Genomic DNA, 20,341 nt, shown 5'->3' on the forward strand with positions numbered 1-20,341 from the left:
GGTAGTTTGCCCAGGACTCAAGGGCTACTGAAATGGTAATTTTTTTTTTCTGGGTACCAACCATGTGCTTTTCTTTGCAGATATAGGGGAAATGGCTTTGGTCACCATTAAATGGCTCTCAAACTCCTGAAGCCCTTAAGTGCTGCAAGGACCAGGCAGCAAAAACACGACAGCTGACCTGCAAGCATGAAATGCAAAGCTTGGCTTTGCAGCTGATCCCTCAGCTGCTACTTAAAAGCCGTGTTGTTTTGCAAGGCCCAAAACCTCATACTTTCTCCTTATTGGATTAGAAACCGGGGGAAAAGCACATTACTGAAGTTCCTAAGTACAACTGGATATCACTAGCAATGAGCTCCCAACCTGGTGCTGCTATTGACACGTAACAGCGCTCACACTGACTGCACCACCAACTTCTCCTCACACTGGTGGGACCGTTCTCTGCTCCCTGTTCAGGCAGCACATAAAATAGCAATCAGCCTGGCACACTGAGAGGAAGGGATGGCATGGCTCCATGGGATAGTTACACATGGAGCATTCTACCCAAGCACTGGCGAGCCACAGACCCACTGCCCATCACGAGGCTTTTCAAAGGCAACAGAATTAATGTCTCTGACAGGGGATGCTCTCTCCTAACTATCTCCTCACTCACAGCATCCAGGGAGCGGCGAGGATGAAGTGCATTAGTAGCCCCAAGTACAGCAAAAACAAATGCTGTGATAAATCTCATAAGCTGCCAGAGACCTTTTTATTGTTCCTCAGGCTCCCAAGTTTCCACTACTTCATAAAGCAGCAGGGAGGGATACAGCAGCTTTCCACGTTGCAGGAGGGGAAGGCATAAAGCCCAGCACTTTGGAGACCATGTGTGAGCATCCCTCCTCCAGCAGATCAGTGGGCAAGGACCTGCTCCCATCCTGAGCCTGGGGGGCTGAAGACACTGCACAGCCTGGAGCCACCTCTCCAGGTCTCCGAAAACTTGTCAGCTGCTGGAGTCTGGGTGGAGGGACACAGGGAAGGTTACCTGCTCTGCTTGTATGGGTTAGAAATGGGCTGCTGCACATCACAGGGAGGATACGAGGCTAGAGCCAGATGGAGGCTGCTCTAATTTCTTCTCTGTCACTAAGTCAGAGGTGAAAAGTCTGAGAAGCCCCATCAGAAGCAGTAAATGGAATTCCCTCAAAGCCTGAAGAGGACAAGCGTTGAGGAGCGTCTGGGGCAGCATCTCCTCTGATCCCATCCCCCTGCCTGCAAGGATTCAGGCTGGGAGCAAGGTGTGGGACCAGGGAGAGGCAGCACCTCGTGCTCCAGGGGCAAGCAAAGCCACAGCAGGCTCAGCAGCTCCTCTGAGCACCCAAGCTATCTGAGGAGTCACTGGAGCATCTCTCCCGCCCTGCTGGGATGGAGATGCCTCTGTGACCCAACCTCACTGTGAAGAGAGTGAGGGGCTCCTGCACCCTCTCCAAACCAAGCCATTCCACCCCCCTGCCTGGCCCACGTCCCGCAGGGCCGATGCACGGCACCACACACAGAGCGTTTCATTACAAACCTCAGGGTGACAAGGAGTGTTAAGCAGATATAAAGGACATCAGTCATTTACCCATCTGGTGGAAAGTCTAGTTGCTGGCGGAAAATAGAGAGGATTGTTACAGCAAGATCTACCATATGGCACCATTATGTGGGGCTTTGCAAGTGCTTTCTCTGAGCGTGCAAGCAAGATTTCAGCCTTTGAAGAAATGCTGTATTGTTAGCCTGGATATGCAGGAGCCTCTTGAAAGAAGCTGTGGCAGATGGCACAGCTTTGTTCCCTTGGTTCGCAGGCAGTTCGTGCAACCCCAGATTTCCTCATCACCGAGGGCCGAGCAGCCCCCACGGCACAGCCATCCTCCTGATGTGTCCTATGGGAGGACTGATGGCTCCTGAAACTCCTTAAATCCAATGGATGTGCCTGGCAGGTACCACACCCCTGCACGAGGAAGCAAACACCACTGACCCAAGCCGGCAGGACACACCGGTGTCGATGCAAGGAAAAGCTGCACAAAAACCACAAAGCCTTGTCCCAGCCAAGGGAGCTGAAAATCAGTAAATCTCGCTGAAATACCCCGCTTTTGTTTGTGCCTCTCTGCCAGCACCTGCTCCTCCCTGGGTGGCTGAGCCTGGCCGGAGCCCCGGCAGGACAGCGGACAAAGAAAAGCCTTTCAGACGGGGCCGGTGCCCGCTTGAGTGACATCCCAACAATACTCCAACAAAACCCATTCAGCCCAGGCGAGGGGAAAGGAAGGGAAAGGGAAAAGGGTCCTCCGGGAGGAAGCGGTGATCAGTCACTGACCACAGCAACAACATCTGCATCTGACCCGAGACAGGGAAAAGCCCCAAACTGCTGCACAGGGACGGCTGGGACAGGGAGCAGCATCATCCCTGCAGCCTGGGATGAACAGCGGGCATTTCTTACAGGCTAATTGCTACATTTTGTACCTAGGCAAAAAAAAAGAAAAGAAAAAAAAGAAAAGCCCCAGAAAACATCCCCTGTTTGTTTCCCTGGTGTTCCTCCTGAAAAACCCTTTCACTGGCCACTGGATAACCCCCAACTATTTAGCTATTCTATTTACCTATTCTAATTAAAATCCAAAGTGTCTACCTAACATAAAGCAGGCCAAAAAGCAGACACCGGGAGAGCAGCCCAAGCCTTTAGCTGACCTTGGAGTCACAGCTGCTCCATGTCCCTCTGCAGCTCAGGCCCTCATCCTCTGCCGCTGGCACGGGACAATCACTGATTTCTCATGCTACGGATGTTTCCTGCCTCAGACAAACAGGCACACTTAAAAACACACGAAGCCCGGACAATATTTTGCAGGATGGCTCCAAAAAGAAAGAGATTTTGCCCTCTGATGTAAGCAGCAGGCTGGGATTTGCAGAGCAAGGATCCTGCTTGGTTGTTGATGTCTATGGAAGGACTGCCCATCCAGGTGACCAAACCCTCTGCTGCAATGTCCCCAAAGATACCCTCCATACCTGGCCTGATAACCTCCATCCCTGCCACTCTTGAGTCCCTAAAGGGAACAAATGGGGCAGAAAAGTCACTATTAAGCTGCAAGAGAAGAGTTGGCCAAGGACCAACTCCAACTGGCAAAGCCTCCACATTCCCTCCAACCCCTCTGACTTCCCTCAACCCAATTGACTGAGACAACCAAGGACTTTGGAGGGAGCCTTAGTCCCACAGAGCAGGCACAAGCCATCCCACCCCGGATGGCCGAGCACGACAGGCCGGGTGGCACCGGGTTCCCGCAGGCGTAAAGATGAGCCCAGCACCTCTGAGTGCTTTCTCTGTCTCTCTTCCAAATGTTACACAGTGGGTTTATACAGGAACAGTGGGATGCCTTCCAAACCATTTAACTAATGCTGAAATTTAACACCCGACACCAACAGGTTACTGAGAGCAAGAAGGAGCTGTTGTAAGGAGGGGGGATTTGCGACTTCACTTCCCAGAATGGGAATCTGCCCTCCTTTGCCCACAGGGCAGAGTTTGGCTTCACCCTCCTTCCCACCTGGCGCTGGCTTGGGTCTAAATCTGCCTGTTGAGTTTTTCTGGGAGCCAGGGGTTGCAGCTGCTTGCCCAGGAGCACGGTGGGCACCCGTTGTCCCCCTCCCTACATGACTTCAGTCCCCAGGGAGCCAGCGTGGCTCCTGCTGCCAGCATGCCCTGGAGCAGCAGCTGCCTCCAAGACTTTTTCTCACCCTTAGCTGGGGGGAAAAGAGTAAAAATCTCAGCAGCACAGAGCAGGGGCTGGAGAGCAGAAGGGCCACACCAGGGCATGCCCTGGGCTGGACTGGTTCCTGCTGGAACTGCTGGGCTCCTGCCTCGCTGCACTCACAGTGGTTCCCTGGGGCACTGCCACTGAACAAAGCATGATGAATTCATGGATGAATTTAGGGGGGATGCTTTGACAACAGGTCAAAGGTGCTACAGGCTTGGTGGAGCTCCAGCACATGAGCCTCCTGCACAGACGCCTGCTTCAGCCTGGCTGGTGACACCGAGCCAGAGTGATCCATGGGAAAGAATTTCCTCAGGAAAATCTGATTTGGCCAAGTTACCAGTGGAGAATAACATGGGACAGAGGCAGTCACTCCACCTGACCAGTGGTAGTTTGCAGGACTGCTGCAAGAAGAGTCCTCCTTCATCCCCACTGTGCTGTGTTGGTGTTCTGGTCTGCCAGACATCTCATCCTGCCCATGGAGAAGGATGTCTGGGCAAAATGAGCTTTTATAATACAACCTGGAGCTCTCATCTACCAAGAGGCCTGGCTCACCAGAACCATGCTGCCTGGCATCTATGGGATGTGCTACACCATCAGGTTTGACCGACCAGCATCACAACTCCCAGCTCCCTCTATGCATCCAAGCACTGCAGGGAAACCCCACTTCCCTGCTGAATCAACTCAAAGGAGAACACTATCCAACATATCACACCAGAAGTGTTTTAAATCAGAGAAAAAGAAAGGTTTTTGGCTTTCTATTTTTTTCTTAATCCATGTTTTTCCAAGTTTTGGAACTGAGGGGTAAAGAAACAATATCCTGACTTTACAAATCTCAATTTAGCCCCCACCTGAGGATTTCTGTGAGGCTGAGTGCTCAGCAAGTAAAGTCTCTTTGCACCTACAGGGGATAACCTGCTTTACCAGCTTGGACTCCCCTCATTAGAGCCCCAACCCCTGCTCTAAGAAATTAAGGCCTTCTAATGAGAAAGAGAAACCACCCCAAACTGGCAGGACTTCAGGGAGGAGCAGAGCACAACGCTCAGCACAACACCGCTTGCAACGGCATCCCCTGACGCCCCCTTCACGCCCAAGTTTGCCTGAAAACTCCAAACCAAGGCTGGGGAGGATGCAAAGAGCGAGGAAAACTAAACCTAAAAAGTATCCTACTCACCACCAGCTCGGTGAACATGGCATCCAGCTCCTCCACCGGTGGCATGGGCAGCGAGGGCTCCATGGTCTGCAGGGCGAAGCTGCTGTCATTGCGCAGCCGGTACGTGATCTCAGGGTGGTCGCTGCTGCGGAAGCAGCAGAAGATGAAGGAGATCCCCCGACCGCTCCTCTTCCTCGGGGCCATGGCCAAGATCCTCTGCGTCCTTCCCTCCTGGGCACTAGATCCTGCAGGGCAGAGAAGAGAGGAGGCTCGAGCAGCCGCCCCGCAGCGCCGCGCTCCCGTCCCGCGGAGGGGAGGAGGAATCGAGCCACCCACGCGCTCGGCACGGAGGGGAAGAGCGGAGACGGTTCTCGTGCCAAATATTTCTGCTCAGATTTGACGTTTACAGTCCCGGCAACCTTGACGACCACGCGAATTAAAAAGATGCATTTGCCTCGCCTCGTGCCAGAGCTGGCAGCGGCAGGGGGGGTCACGCCACCGCTCCCGTGGGATGAGGAGTCCTGGGCTGAACCGCTGCTGCCAATCCCAGCAAGTCTGCACCAACCTCCACATGCCACAGCAGCCAGGCCAGACCCTGTCTCATACCCCCACACCTCATACTCCCTCATTCTGGGGTATGCCACATTTCAGAGGCTGCTGCCAAGAACAGCTGGATGCGCTTGGGGCCACCACGTTCCCACCACGGGTGACTCAGTCCTTGAAGACCTCATGTGGCACATGACGCCCCCGAGCCACAGAGAGCAGCAGAGCTGAGAAAATATCCTGCACGCATCCCCCAGCTCTTAAACGTGCCCCTAAACATCCAGCAGCAACCACCGGTAGGGCAGCTCATCTTCGTGGAAAGTTTTACTTGGCCCTAATTAGATAAACCCTGCTTGAAATTCCAGTAAATATTTACAAGACGCGACTTCAGCTGATAAAAATCACACGGTGCCGGTAGCTCAGATTTTCCTATGCAGTGCTGACGTCGGGCATCGCTCGCGCCTGTGGGTGCTTGGGTTTTGCTGATTTCTGAAAACCAGGTTGGGAGCAAAGCCCAGGGCAGGAGTCACGCGTCCCGACCGACTGATAACAGCAAGGACCAGGCAAACACTGCCCCAAAATTGGGACTCTCAAGACAACGACAGAAGAGGAGGGCCACCTACGAGGAATGAGGACGGAGGAGAAACACTCTAACGTGACAAACCAACCAGCTCTCTTTAAAGAGCCTAAACATTTGTCTTACAAAGCTACACACCCACATATTTTATCTCTGCGAAACAAGACATTGGGATGTTAAGAGACGGGACAAACAGCCAAGGTTAACGCAGAAGGCTGAAATATGGATGACTCAGATTTTATTAACAAAGCTATGAAGAGACTCGGGGAATAAAAGGTCAGCATATGGAGAGGAGTGTCTGTTCTCCTTGGAGCTAACCATTCCCTCCAGCTATGGATTTATACACCCAAATAAACAGCTGCTGTGCCCTGTGGAGAGCCTGAGCTGGGGGCAGACTGGGGGTCAGACCTTGCACCACCATCCCATGGCAAACACTGCCCTCTCAAAATAGGGACCTTGCAGAAAATTCAGGCTCTACCCACAGTACTTTAGCACAGGATCCAAACCCTTGAAATTATCTCCATGGCATGTTTTTAGCACATGGTGTAATCATCTGCCGAGCCACGAATGATGGGAAACAGCTACTGGGTCTTCACGCAGGATAATCCTAGGCTGTGCAACCGCTCTGTGCCCAGTCCAGTGGGTCCCCCTTCCCGAAGGGCCCCAAATCTCATTTCACATTTTTGCATCTCGGATGTAGAAATATGCAGCCCATACTGGAGGAATTTCAGCTGCCATGGAAGCTCTCTCATCACGGCTCCCCAGCAGCCAACACCGCAGCAAATCCATTAGCAGCCTGCTGGCATCCCTTCGGTGTCAGGAGGGTTTTGGGACCTGCTGGGAAGTTTCTTTCCTAAAGAAGAGAGGGAAACGAAAAGCCAAAGGCACACAGACCTCTTTCACTCCAGTGTGGAGGAAAACACTGAAGGTTTGGGTTTTAAAGAGCCACAGGGGGCAGGGCACAAAGGGAGATGCTGGTGGCTGCCCAGTGTTTTGTGCCTGGCACAGGAGCTCTATCCCAACCCACATGTCCCTCAGCTGCACAAAGTTTGGTCACTTGGTGATTTCAAGTCCATGGGTACAGCCACATTATTCCAAAAGCAGGGCCTCATCCTGCTCCTGGCAGCTGGTCTGGAGCAAACAGACCCATTTCTCCTCTTCCAGGGAGCATTTTCCACCCCCTTTTCAACACCACGTCAACCTTGTCCTTGAAACCTGCTGCTATGTTACAAGCTCTGACTCTGACTTGGGCTTACAGAAATGTATGGAAAGCTTTTATGAGAACAACACCTGCTCTTCAGAGATACACGCTCCTGACAATGTTCTACGAGGAGTCTGAATGACAGACCAAAAGGCAAGGTTTTATTTCGGGTTTTAAAGCAGACAGCCATGTAGCAACCAAGACAAGGTATTTTTGAGCTGCTTCCAGCTCTGGAGCTATTGAGGTTCCTCATTTTCATCTATAAACAGTTTAAAAAACCAAATCACCCTATAATGTAGGCCGAGTGGGCTGTAGATTATTAGCAACCAAGGCTAAAAAAAGGTTAGAGAGAGAATATGTTAGCTACCAGGCAAAGAGCATTAAACCTTCAGAAGTCTGATGAATATTCATTGACATGATGGATCAAAATCAAAACACAGCTCCCTGGCAGGTCATTGGGAGCTGCAGACAGCGCAGATTGCATCGTCAGAACAAAGTCCAGCTACACAGCCTTCTCCTTCCCTGCAAATCCTACAGAAATTGGTTATTCAAGGAGAAAAAAACAGCAGCCCCTGGCAATCTGGAGGCTTGCGTTAAGGAGAACAGAAGGGACAAGTTCTACACAACATCATATGTTAAGTGTCCTGCCTCCACCTCCTGCTTGTACCTTTGACCGCTAATTAGATCAATAAATTTAAGTCAGATTGTGATCTAATGGTGCCTTCTGGCCTCTTCTATTGAACGGGCCAGAATAAATTAAGTTTAATTGCCCCTGTATGTACAGAGACAGGGAAGATAGGACGGGAAGAGTCACTGAGGGAACTTGTAGCCAAGTCCCAAATCCCAAGGCAGGAGTGGTGGGGCTGAATCACTCCCAAACAACTTTGCTTTCACAGAAACAAGGGTGGAAATGTGTGTGTGTGATGGGCTCAGCCCGGAAACCCAGGGAGAAGAGGATGAGGAAGAGCTCAGCCCACGTACACAACCAGGATGGACTGAGGTCTCCATGGAAGACAGAGGCCATGGGCTCAGTGATGCACGCAGAGATACAAGTTCAGCTTTCCCTAGCCCTTAAAAAAAAAAAAAAAAAAAAGGCATCAAGCCTACATTGCCCTGAGCAGTGTTTAAATGAAATCAGTCATTAGGAGAAAATTGGACCCCGGTGTCGCTTCCGCCTTTGCTTTAAGGAAAGGAGAGCAGCAATTACCACTTGCATATTCAACAGCCTCCTCAGCAAGCTAAATTAAACTGCGTGGAGCAACGTGCTGCCAAAGCCTGTCTGTGACCGATGCCCCAACAAGCTGGTTTGAAGCCAGCACTGGTATTGCAGCATTGCGGTCTGCAGCCTAAAAATACCCAACAAGGGTACAAACACATGCAAAGGAGAGCGCACGCTCCCCTTCACACCCGCCTCCTCCAAACCCACCCAGGAGCCAGGAGCTAAATCCTCAAATATGAATATTAGCGTGTTGTTTTTCTGGCTGCCCTCCCATCCCCTCCCGAAATGAGGATGCAAGGTCCTGAGTGAGCTCTCTCTCAACAGGGAGCTTTATTCCAGTGCGCTGCACAAGGTGGGGAGTGTTTTTGTGCAAGTATAATAGCACTCCCTGACCATCTCTGCAGAGCCCCAACTGATTTTGGCATCTTGGGCCACACCAAGCTTTGCCTCCCCACACCCCACAGAGGTTTGGCACAGCCTGGGATGCTCCTGACTGATGGAAATATCCCAGCTCTCTTCCATCTTTGCAAAGTGGTCTCCTTGGCTGGTGATGGCTGGGAGGTGATTTGCCTCAGCAAGCCCTTTTTGGAAGACACTGTCACCCCCAACAAGTGCTAGAGCCAGGTCTCCTGGACCCCTTTTTACAGCATGCAGAAGGCAGAAATTTGGCATCCCACACACAGCAGCCTGTGCTTGTCACATCCCACCACTGAGCAGTGCTGCATCCTCCATCGGTGGTTCTCCCCATGAATGTAACACACAGCCCAGGGCACAGTGGTGGGTACACATCAAACCCACTAAATAAGTTTTTTAAATTAAACAATTCTAGATGATTTTCCTCCCACTGCTAGTCATGTCCAGACCTCCACTGCAATAACTGGATGCTCCCACAGCACTTTTCAGACCAGCTGTGCGTTTGTGGCATCCCCTGGGAAGCATCAAAGCCTTTCCCAGGTACATTTTGGTTTTTCACCTTATAGACCATAGACAGCCAGCACCCTCCTTGGCTCTGTTCAGTCACCTGACCTCTTCTTGGGTTTGATCCTGACTGGGAGCCCTCAGAAGCACATGCACAGTGCTCTGCCCATCTAATGAGGTGGAGACATTTGGGCTCATCCCTCTCCAGAGTGAGAAGTGCTGTCCCATTTCATGTTTGCACTAAGTCTGGTGTAAAGGAACACTTCTTAATGAGGAGGGTCTAAGCATTATTCCATTTTAAAAATAAAAGGGTCTGACGGTGAGCCCTTGCATGGATGAAATGCTCAGAAACAAGACTGTGTTCCCCTCAGCAGGAGCCACCTTCCATCCAACACAGAAGCTCAAAGGACCTGAGCCCATCACCAGCACCTCCAGCAGGGACCCAGTGCTGAGCATGGTGCTGACATCCCAACACAGCTGTTCCCATTTAAAGAAACCAGCATAAATTATTGGCCAGAAACTCCCATGCTGATTTCCAAAACCCCCTTTCTCCAGTGTAAGGCTGTTTTTGGGCACAGATTGTACAGGGAGTGCTTATGTTTGGTGAAAATCTGTGCATATCAGCAGAGGGGGGCAAAAACCCCAAAACACTTGGTTAAAAGGCTTTAAACTATTTGATGACTGCCTTTTCTCCATCCACCTACCCTCAACACAGTAGCTATAAAAGGGGATGGGGACAGAACCCTTCCTGTGATGCAGCTACCAGGAGGATCCTGACTCATCACTACTACATCACAGGAGCCGTAATTCTCAGCGTAAGCAAATCCCAAAGACTTGGGTTCCACGGATTTATAAATACATCCGCCAAATCCTGAATTACCACAGGTCCTCCTTCCTCTTCCCAGAAACTTGTTATGCTCTATGAACACAACAGAGTTTTGCATCTCCAAACTTTGCTTTAAGCTACCTGGTACCCAAAAGCCACCAGCACACCACCGATGCTGATCGGAAGCCCCATCTGCCAAAAACCCAATGCTCACCTAAACTGTGTCACCTCCTCTTTCTATTCTTTCCTTTAATTGTGGCCTTTGTCACATCCTGAAGCAGACATCTGGGCCTGTGGTCTGGCAAGAAAACATTTTGCTCTGCTCAAGGGCAGATGAGCTTTGGGGGCTCGATTGGTGGCATTCGGGGTGCAGGAAGAAAAAATCAGACCAGTTTATTCACAGAGCCAGCAAACACTGATGCATTCACCAGTGAAAGGGAAAAATAGTTTAGTGAATTTGCAACACGCCAGAAAAGCCCTCCTTCTTCCACTTAAAACTTACACCTATCAAAAGCAGCAAAAATGTTGGTAGAGACTTTTTTTGTGCGTGTGTGTCTGCACAGGGCTCCCACCTGGAGGTGTTGATGATGCTATTCAGGGAAAGGAGCAACAACCTCCATGGTGCTGCGGGAGTATCCCCGCCTGGCTTGTCAGTCACCTCTCCAGCACATGAGTGTGCTCCCTGCCAAGGGAAGCACACAGGCTGTTGCCTCTGTAATCCAGTTTTAAGGGGGAAGAGCGTGGCACACAGCAGGGTGAGACGGGATCTGTCTTAACGCTCTCCAAGTGAAATCAATCCTCGGAGCAGTGCCGCTCGCTTTGGCAAGCCAGCAAAAAAAAAATAAATCTGGAGCAGGGGATGGTTGATGATGTGCTGCAGGCCCACGTCTGTCCCAGGGCATGGAGATAAGCTTGGATGCAAGGACAAGGTGCTGAGGGCTGGCAGCATCTATCCTCCCACGTCAGGAGCTGGCCCAGGGATCCCCACACAGCCCCACGGTGCACAGCTCAGTGCGCATATCCAGGGAAGATGCTGCTGGAGAAAAACTTTGTTCAGCTTTTGAGGATTGAAAACCAAACCTTGCTGGAAGTTTCCCAGCCATTTAGACTGTGAGTGATGCAGTAATACCAAAGGAGGTCACGAGTTCTTCACTAAAAGGGTAAATCTGATCAGGGATGAGCTGAGCGCCGCCACTGGATCCTCCAAACCACTCCAGATTGCTTCTTACAGGAGCTCCAGCAGATCAGCTCAGGCAAATGACATTTATTTCAGGAACAAGGACAACAAGCATGGAACCACAGACAAGACCCAGATTGGGAACCTATATAAAAATATATATACTTCTTAACACTCACTAGGGTCCTGAATAACCCAATTCTACAGACACACACATGCCTGTTTTTCCAGCAGCTGGGTGGATTTGTGGTCCTTTCTTTTTCAGAAGCAAACCAAAAAAAGCAGGGTGGGTGGGCAGTGGGGAGGAAGAAAGAGTTTTCAAGTCACATATTGCTCCCTTAAAGATACTGAATGATTTGCATCCTGTAACCCAGGCACAACACTTGTAGAAGTCCAAGAGACTTCCTAGGAAGGCAGGGGGCTCTCCAGGAAGGATGCTGGGGCAGTTCCCTGCCTGGTTTCAAAAGGAGGCAGAGAAAAACCGAAGAGAAAAGAAAGGCAGTGGGAGGGGCCGTCCTTCCCAGTGCTGCCCCCACCCCCTCTTGTTTTGGGGCGGCAGCTGTCAGGGCTGCATTGTGGAGGAGCTCAAAGGGGCAGAGAAGGCCCTTTCAGAGCCGAGGTTACAAGCGGGAATGGATTAGCACCGACCCGGGGCTCTCCTGAAAGCCTGAAGGCTTGCAGAGAAGAGCCTCACAGAATTTCTCCTTTGCCATTTGAACCTGCTCTCTCAAGGATCCTTTGAGGGTGTCCGGGCTGAGTGATGCCAAGCCTTGTCCAGCCATCCCTCAAGGACAACACCACATAAAAGGGAGGGATGCAAGACCCCCTGGGCAGCTCAGGGGGCTCCTACAGCCCTGCTGAGCATTCAGGGATGAGCATCCTCTTCCACCCAGGCTCAATTTCTATCACTCAATACAAACACAAGCACCATCCAGCCCCACTCCATTTCCACCGCTGGTTTCAGCCCCAGCTGAGGGAAAACGCTCATGCAAAGCACAACACACCTCCAGAAGGTGATAATACCAGCTGTGAAGCCCAGCCCAGATATCACAAGTTCTTTTAAGGATGCAAATGCTGTTAATATAAACTCACCAGCCCGACAAGCGAGGAGTTGTATTTCCCCACTGGAGGAGGAGATTTGTTTGCCAATTAGCCTTTTCCTGGAGAACAATAGGTCAATCAACCTTCCTTTATTTTAAGTCCTCTTTTTTTTTCATTCCCCCAGCCTCAAGCCCTGCTCCTCCAATGAATATTTGGGCTGTGACTATGATTTATCGTATGCAAAGCCTCATTGCTGAGCTTTCCATTTCACTGCTCCCCATTTCAGCAGTAATTCCCAAGGTGAGGCGGGCTCTTCAAGTATAAAGCCGAGGGGGGAAGGCAGGCGGGTTTTTCCTCTCTTGAAACCTTTTAATTTGGCTTCACCAACTGGAGTTTCCAAGTTGCTCAGCAGCAAAAGCTTCCAGTCCATCAGCACAGCAACGTCTGCCGTGGGGCCACCACCACCACCACAAGGCTACAAGGAGCTACTGGCTGAGTCCTGTAAGGCTCGTTTTGGGTTGTGTTTGGAGATTTTTAGCATTATCGATGCTGAAGGTGAGGCTACTGAAACCACAGGTGTTCATGTATTTTGTGGTGAGTAGCAAGCTGGTTTCTTTCTCCTTCAAAATGGAAACTGGGTGGAGGCTGCTGTAAATAGGAGTCCTTCCCAGCAGGGACCCCTGATGGGTAAATATCATTCAACTTCAAGATATCATTAAACTTGCAGTCCAGGAGGTGCCCAAAGCAAACAAAACACACATGTCAGATCCCTCAGATTGCCTGCCCATCTGCAATGCTGATTTCCTTTTAAAGGTTTTAAATCCTGATGTTAATCCAGAGTGATTCCCCCCAAAGTACATACCTGGGGTTGAGAATTCTTGGATAAATATATCTAATGGCAGAAAAGGCGCACTGGCCACTTGCTTTCCAGTATGACACTGATACCTCCCTGTGCTTCAGCAGATGAACACGGGAAAACAATGTGAGCTCACATCAAGCACAACACGACCCCAACAGCTCCAGTGTGACACTCCCACCCAGCCTGGGAAAAAATCAGCAACTTTTATCGCACTTCACCGAAAGGCCGCTTGCATTTAAACATTAATGAAGCAAAGCAGGCGTGCACAGCAAGTGAGATTAATTGGAAGGCTTGATTGTATTTTTTTTTTAATGTGGATACAACACAATGTAGCTGATGGCACACAAGCCCTGCTCTGACCACAAGCTCTGCTGCACCACCCTGTGCCACAGGGCAGCACAGGCTCGGGTTTCCCGGAGAGCTGCTCAAATCCACCGCCTGCAATTTAGAAACCTGTCTTAATAGAGGCACATGGTTTTCCCTGCCTAATTATCTGGCCTCCCACAGAGGGCAGGGAGCAAGGAAGGGCTCGCACCTAAGTCACCCTGACACATCGCTGCCAGGGATGGACCAAAGAAAGGTACCTCTTCTCCAGCTGGAGCATCCAGAGGGGAATGTCAGTCCAGTGGAGATCCCAAGGGGATGCATTTAAAAATCAATAGACGCTATTTTAATGCTTAATCCGGGAAAGTATCAGCATCAGCAGCATCAATACAAACCAAATTTAAACACACCGAGTACATGCACAGGGATTGTTAGTTTTTCCTTTGTGCATTGATTTAACCAAATCTGGTTTCCCCAGATAGTTTGAACTCTAAATAGGGCATGCACAGCATCCCTAGTGCCTCAGACAACTCGCCAACCTCCATCTCTATATACTGTTTAAAAAATAAGCCTCTCCATCCCACTGGAGCAAGTGTTTCAGTGAGGAAACCCTCTCAAAGGAGCAATATCACAGCAACAGTGGCCACCTCCCTGCCAGGGCTATATACAGAGTGGATTTCTCATCTTGCAGGTTTTCACACTGCATCCATTTTGCAATACAAGCTTCCCATCCCTGCAGATATTTATACAATCATCTCCCTTTTCATTAAAAAAAAAAAAAAAAAAAAAGGCCTTGCAATTGCGAAGAACTGCTTTGATAAAGTGACCCAAGGGGATCCTGAGAGGCTCAGACACCCTGAGAGAAGATAAGTGTGTTTGATTTTTAAATTGAATCTCATCTGCAGCAGGAAGGCAGACTGGGTGTTTACATATCTCAGACTAACCACTCTTCAGATGCACCCACGAGCACAGATGGACCTTCCCAGAGGCCACCACAGGCATGACATGGGCTCAGAGAGCCACAGTGTCACCCACTCCTGCTGGGGTGCAGCACCAGGCTCTCTAACCCACCAGCACCCTCTGTGTACTGCTCTCTGCAGAGGTGCTCAACACCACCACTTTGCCCACCTTCCAGAGCCCTCAGACCAGTTCTCACCCCTTCCCAAGCTCTGCTGGTTTCGGCTGGAGTAGAGTGGATTTTCTACATTGTATCTGGTATGGGGCTGTGTTTTGGATTGGTGTTGCTAATTCGGAGATGTTTTAGCTCTTGCTGAGCAGCACTTGCACAGCCAAAACATCTTCTCTCAGCCCACCCCACCAGCAAGGAGGCTGGGGGTGCACATGGAGTTGGGAGGGCACACAGCAGGAACAGCTGACCCCACCCGACCAAAGGGATATTCCAGACTAGCTGGTGTCAGGCTCAGCATTTAAAGCTGGAGGGCACGTTTGGAGTGATGAAATTTGTCTTCCCAATTCACCATTACACGTGATGGAGCCCTGCTTTCCAGGGGGTGGCTGAACACCTGCCTGCCCATGGGAAGTGGTGATTGAATTCCTTGTTTTGCTTTGCCTGTGCGTGCAGCTTTTGGTTTCCCTGTTAAACGGTCTTTATCTCAACTCATGGGTTTTCTCACTTTGACTCTTCTGATTCTCTCCCCCATCCCACCGGGGGAGAGTGAGAAAGAAAGAGTCTGTGTAGGACTGAGCTGCCGGCTGGACCAAAACCACGACACGAGCTCAAAATTCCTTGCAGGTGTCCTCTTGCTTGGGGTTGGAATCCACCACTCCAGCCGGCAAAGTGAAAAGTACTTCTCCCCATCCACACCAGTCCAGTTTACTCACAATCCAAAAGGATGAAGAACCTTTTTGAGTTTTCTGAGTCCTGGGGGTGGCTGCATCTCATAGAGTTCTTCACATCTGCCGCCCTGGAAAGACTTGAGGCACCGCTGGTGATCAGCGCTTTGTGACGTTCCTTCAAAGCTCACCTTGTTTCCTGAGTCCAGGGGGATGTATGTGACTGACACAGCTCTGCCAGCTCTCCAGTGAGAAAGTGCATCCCCAGCACCCAGAAATACACCCCCATTCCTTCGGCAGCTTTGAAGCTGAAATGCCTCCATCAGCAAAGGTGGCAACGGAGTCGGCTGATAGAGGGCTGCAGCTTCCTATTCACCAGATTGTGAGATCCTGCAACACAGCCCAGACAACACCACTGATAACGAAGCGGGGCCCAGCAGGTCTAACCAGGCTTGAAACCCAGTGCCATGATCCCCATTCCTCAATTCATGCTTCCTTGTGCCCGTGCTAAACAAGGGACACAAGCAAAGGCTTCAAGCGGGGCGAGCCACATTCACTGGGCTCCCGAAGTAGCTAAAGCAGAGCCCTGACAACAAAAAAGCAAAGCCAAGCCACTGGCTCAGGGACTGCAACAACATCAGAGCAGGTCTGCTGAGACACCCAGAAAGTACCATTGCTCTACACTTTGTCACAAGTCAGAGGTCACCTTGAGACAGGCTGGGTAAGTCTGCTTAGCTCTTCCCACGAGCTTGTCCATCTCATAGCCTGACATGGATGATACAAGAACATCCAGAACTTTCAGCATACAGAACCTCCATCACTCAGAACCTCAACCTCAAACCCCTCCCTGCAACAGAGAGCCTGCAGGGTTGCTGCCTAGCCACTGCCCTAAACCTTGAAAAACATTTTCCCCTGAGTCTGACCTCTGTATCCCATTGCCCCAGATTACCACTGCAGTTTGGGTGCCCTAAACAGAGGGTAATGAAATAACTCCAAGAGAGACTGACCCTGAGATCATCCACAGTCTTATGGCTGTCCACAGGGGAAGGAAATTACATGGCTTTTGGATAACAGATCTTTGCAGCATTTTCAGCATAAGACCTTGTAACATTGCAGCAAACGCCTGAAGAAGCTGCAAATTGGATTTAGGTACCTGAAAATTCCAGGTTCACTCCACCACTGCCAGAGTTGTCAGAAGAAGAGAAAACACCCTGAAATAATTGCCTCTCCAGGCAAAAACTTTCAGAACCCTATTGATGCAGATTTTTAGAGCTGGCAAGAGCTACCCATCCTCATCGACTGCAACATGAGCCGTGAGAGCAGGCAGAGAGGAGAAAAAGCATCTTCCAGGCAATCACAGGCATTTTTTTCCCAGTTGAGTGCCTAGTGAGGAGAGCAAGCCATGCATCAACAGCAGCACTTGACGCATGCCAGCACTTTCTAAATTCACTTTCAGTAGATTTACCAACACGTCCTATGGAAAAGGAATGTGTGCTATGCAAATCCAGCCTCAGACTGCTCCCTGCCTAATCTAGCTTTGGATTCAAATGCTTATTACCACGGCATCTAATCGGGTCATGTGTAATGGACAGGTTTAGTTGGGGCTCCCGGTGCTTCAGCCGTGTCCTTCCTAAGGAACCAAAGGAAAAGTAAAACAAAGAGGGGAAAACCCTCAACACTGCAAAAAATTCAAGCCCTGGTGGAAACCCAGGATGGAAAGAAGTATTGGCACCTACCAGTGAAAGCCAGGCTGATATGCAAACATTTGGCAGCTCACCAAGAACACACGGAATGTCAAGTCATGTTTGCACCCCATCATATCCCTGCAGGGAAGTCGGTGGCTGGTCTTTCAGTATCTCTCCCTTCCCCCCCAAGACATAAGGTGATGAAAAGATCTCACACCCACCTAGGGTTCCAACTACCAGCAGCACCAAGCCCAGGTGGTCACACCATAACCTCCAGACTACCTTACAGATGCTCTGAGCACCCACGCCAGGACTTCCAGAGCCTTGGTAACACATGCCAACCAGGAGCTGTGGCTGGTTTGGGGAGGAAGGGGGTCCATTACTGCATCAGGGTCTGCAGCAGGACACAGGGACCATAGGAATGTCATTCCTGGAGGCCACCACATCTCTGCTGGCACCAGCCACTCAGCAAGGCTCACACCACAGCCAAGGTAATCTCTGTTCTAACCTGCACAAGACAAGGTGATTCATTTCACTTCTGAGTTTGTCAAATACAGTTGGTCTGTCCAAGCCATACATCACCCCTGGTACCTCCAATATACTTCCACCATGCAGCTACAGCTTGGCCACTGTGCGCCAGAAATAACCCAGGTGCAGGGACCCAGCACTCAGGCTTGACAGGTTCTCCTCTCCCCCTGCTGCTCATCTGCCACACTGTGCTTTCCTGCAATGGAGCATGGGGAGGTTTCCAACAGCATTAACCAGCTCCCACCTGCAGGATGCTGAATCCCAGCAGCTTGGCCTCCCCTGCCTCCACAATGCCAAATGCCACACAGACCAGCAACCAGCTCCACCAAAGGTTTAAGGCACCCAAATGTTGACACCAGCCCTGAAGACCCTACAAGACTGCACTGATCCTGCTACAGAAACTACTCGTGGTGGGGTAAGAAGCAGCAGGAATACCAAAAGGAACAAAAACTATTTCCCTCTGTGAATCTAAGCAACACAAGGCACTTTTATATTGAGGCTGCAGGATGAACTGACTTCTATTAGACATCAGAGAATTCACGCAGGCGAACATCCCTCCGGCAACACCTACATGTCTGTGCAGAGACCCGCAGCGTGGGCTCTCTGGTGTCTCATAACATGGTAAATCCAACTAAAGCACTCTTTATGGCTTGGATGTTCATAACATTTATGTGTATTCTCTGGTCTCTAGTATGGACTGAGGTTTCACTGCATCCCTTAATAAAAAACCTCCGCAACACCCTTCTAACGCGATGGCTGTTTCGACAAAACTTGAAGCAGATCCACATTATTTGGAGATGAAAACCAATCTGAAAGAAAGGACAAAACAAGCCAATGGGCCTGATGGATTGTCAGTAGTAGGGGAGGAGGAGCAGATGGACAGACGGACTTTAAAGATTCCTTTCATTAGGAAACTAAACTAAAATCATGGGTTAACTTTCAATGATACATGTTATTACTGAGGAAAGTGAGGTGGATGATATTCTGCCACTCAGGCAGCACGTGTGCTCTTTGCTTCATCATTCACTGAATGAATATTTAGATGCTTTGAAAGAAGAAGGGAAAAAACCCCAAAGAAACCAGAGGTTGCAGTGTTCTCATAAGCCTGTTCAAAGACCAAGCCAGATTTACCAATGACTGCATCACTGCCCGGCTGTGCAGGCAGCTGGCCAGGCTCTCCCTCCAGCACCTTCCCAGCTTACAGCTGCACCTGGAGCTGGTCTGGGGGACTTTTTTCCTCACTCCTGTAGCCAAAATGACAGCAAGGATGGTTAAACACGATGTAAGGGTCCCTGTTCCCAATGTAGCCCAGCCTGTGGCACAGAAAGAAACGTCGTGCGATTCCCTACTCGAGGATATGGATGAAGATTCTTATGGAGGAGCCCTTCCCAGCACTGAAGGAGCCATACAAACAGTATTTGCCAGGCCACCCAGCAAAGTCATACCCACTTGTGAGCCAAAAAAGAAAAACTCACATTCTCATATTTACAGCCACTACCACTTCTACAACAGTTTCTGCCAGGACTGGCAGAAACCCAGCGATGCGTGTGAGGAGGTCCCAGGGAAGAGGTCCTTCATCCCACCACAGCACAGGGACTCATGGACAGCTCACACACATGTATTTCCAAGTGAAAAAATATTTCAAAGCGTCAGAAGCTGCATTTCTGGAGCTGTGAATAACACACAGGCAAAGAGCATGGTTGGCTTATGATAAGCCAGGATGACAACCCACTGGAAATGTAAAAATAATTTAATGAATAAGTATATTTAGATTTATAACCCCACAGCAGCTTTATTTATAGGGATGCCAATCACTTTTACACAGATATAAAATTGGCTGGCAGAATGCCTTAAACTAAATCCAGAAACCCATCTGTAACCAATCTAAGCCGTGATACCTCCACGTACGTTTGGCCAAACAGTAACAGCTAATGCCAGTCATCTTCACTTTAGACGTACAGATGGGCTGATGGGGGAGGTTGCCAAGGCTTCCACACGGCCAAAGATGGATGAATTCCGCTATCACCTACTATAAACTGGTTGGGAAAAGGACCAGATGAAGGAAAACCATTCACCATCTGGGCTGTGTGGATTCTAATACCAGCGCAACGCTGGCTGGAGGGCAAGCCCGCATCCAGCTGGCTAGAGGTGAACCTCTATCAACACCTTTCATCACTGAAATGAAGAGCTATAAGCAAAAAAAAAAAAAAAAAAAAAAAAAAAAAAACACCAAAAAAAACACCCCAAAAAACCAGACAAAACAAACAAACAAACAAACAAAAAACCACCAAAAAAACCACATGGAACTCTGCAGCACCTTTAAAAGCTGGGGAGATTACACTAGGACTCTTGCATAGTGTTTTTTTGATCCATCACTCAAGACAAAGCTGGGCCAGAGGAAGATGCAGGAGAAATTAACTGAAAGTCATCACTTGGCACTCAAAGCAGATGAGGATTTCTAGTGATCCTTGCCCAGGATCTCACAACTTTATCTAAACCTGCAGATGTCAAGGGAAGAGGGTGCTGTGGATTTCCACAGGGCTGGTGACCACCTGGAAAACTGAAAAGTCACAACTAATTCACAAGCAACAAAGAAAAACTGCTCTTAGTCCCAGTGGGGCTTCTGGGGTCTGGTTGTCTCAGAAATGGGGCAAAACAGACAAAACCACATCTTGCCCATGAAATTCGCAGTATTTTGGCAAATGCCAAAGCAGAAAAGGTTACTCTGGAATATTACTTTGAATAGCTCT

General features: G+C 49.9%; 1 protein-coding gene across 1 annotated transcript in view; it reads right to left on the reverse strand.

Moving 5' to 3' along the window:
• DAAM1 (dishevelled associated activator of morphogenesis 1) overlaps window positions 1–20,341 on the reverse strand; it is a 75,698-nt gene that overhangs the window by 50,461 nt on the left and 4,896 nt on the right. The window contains 1 exon segment of the mRNA XM_050340651.1: window positions 4,921–5,144. Within this exon segment, the coding sequence (XP_050196608.1) occupies window positions 4,921–5,103 (183 nt within the window). The 5' untranslated portion in view covers window positions 5,104–5,144.

The sequence above is a fragment of the Myiozetetes cayanensis genome, unplaced genomic scaffold (genome assembly GCF_022539395.1).
Source record: "Myiozetetes cayanensis isolate MyiCay16 unplaced genomic scaffold, myiCay2020 scf90, whole genome shotgun sequence".
Classification (NCBI taxonomy): Eukaryota; Metazoa; Chordata; class Aves; order Passeriformes; family Tyrannidae; genus Myiozetetes; species Myiozetetes cayanensis.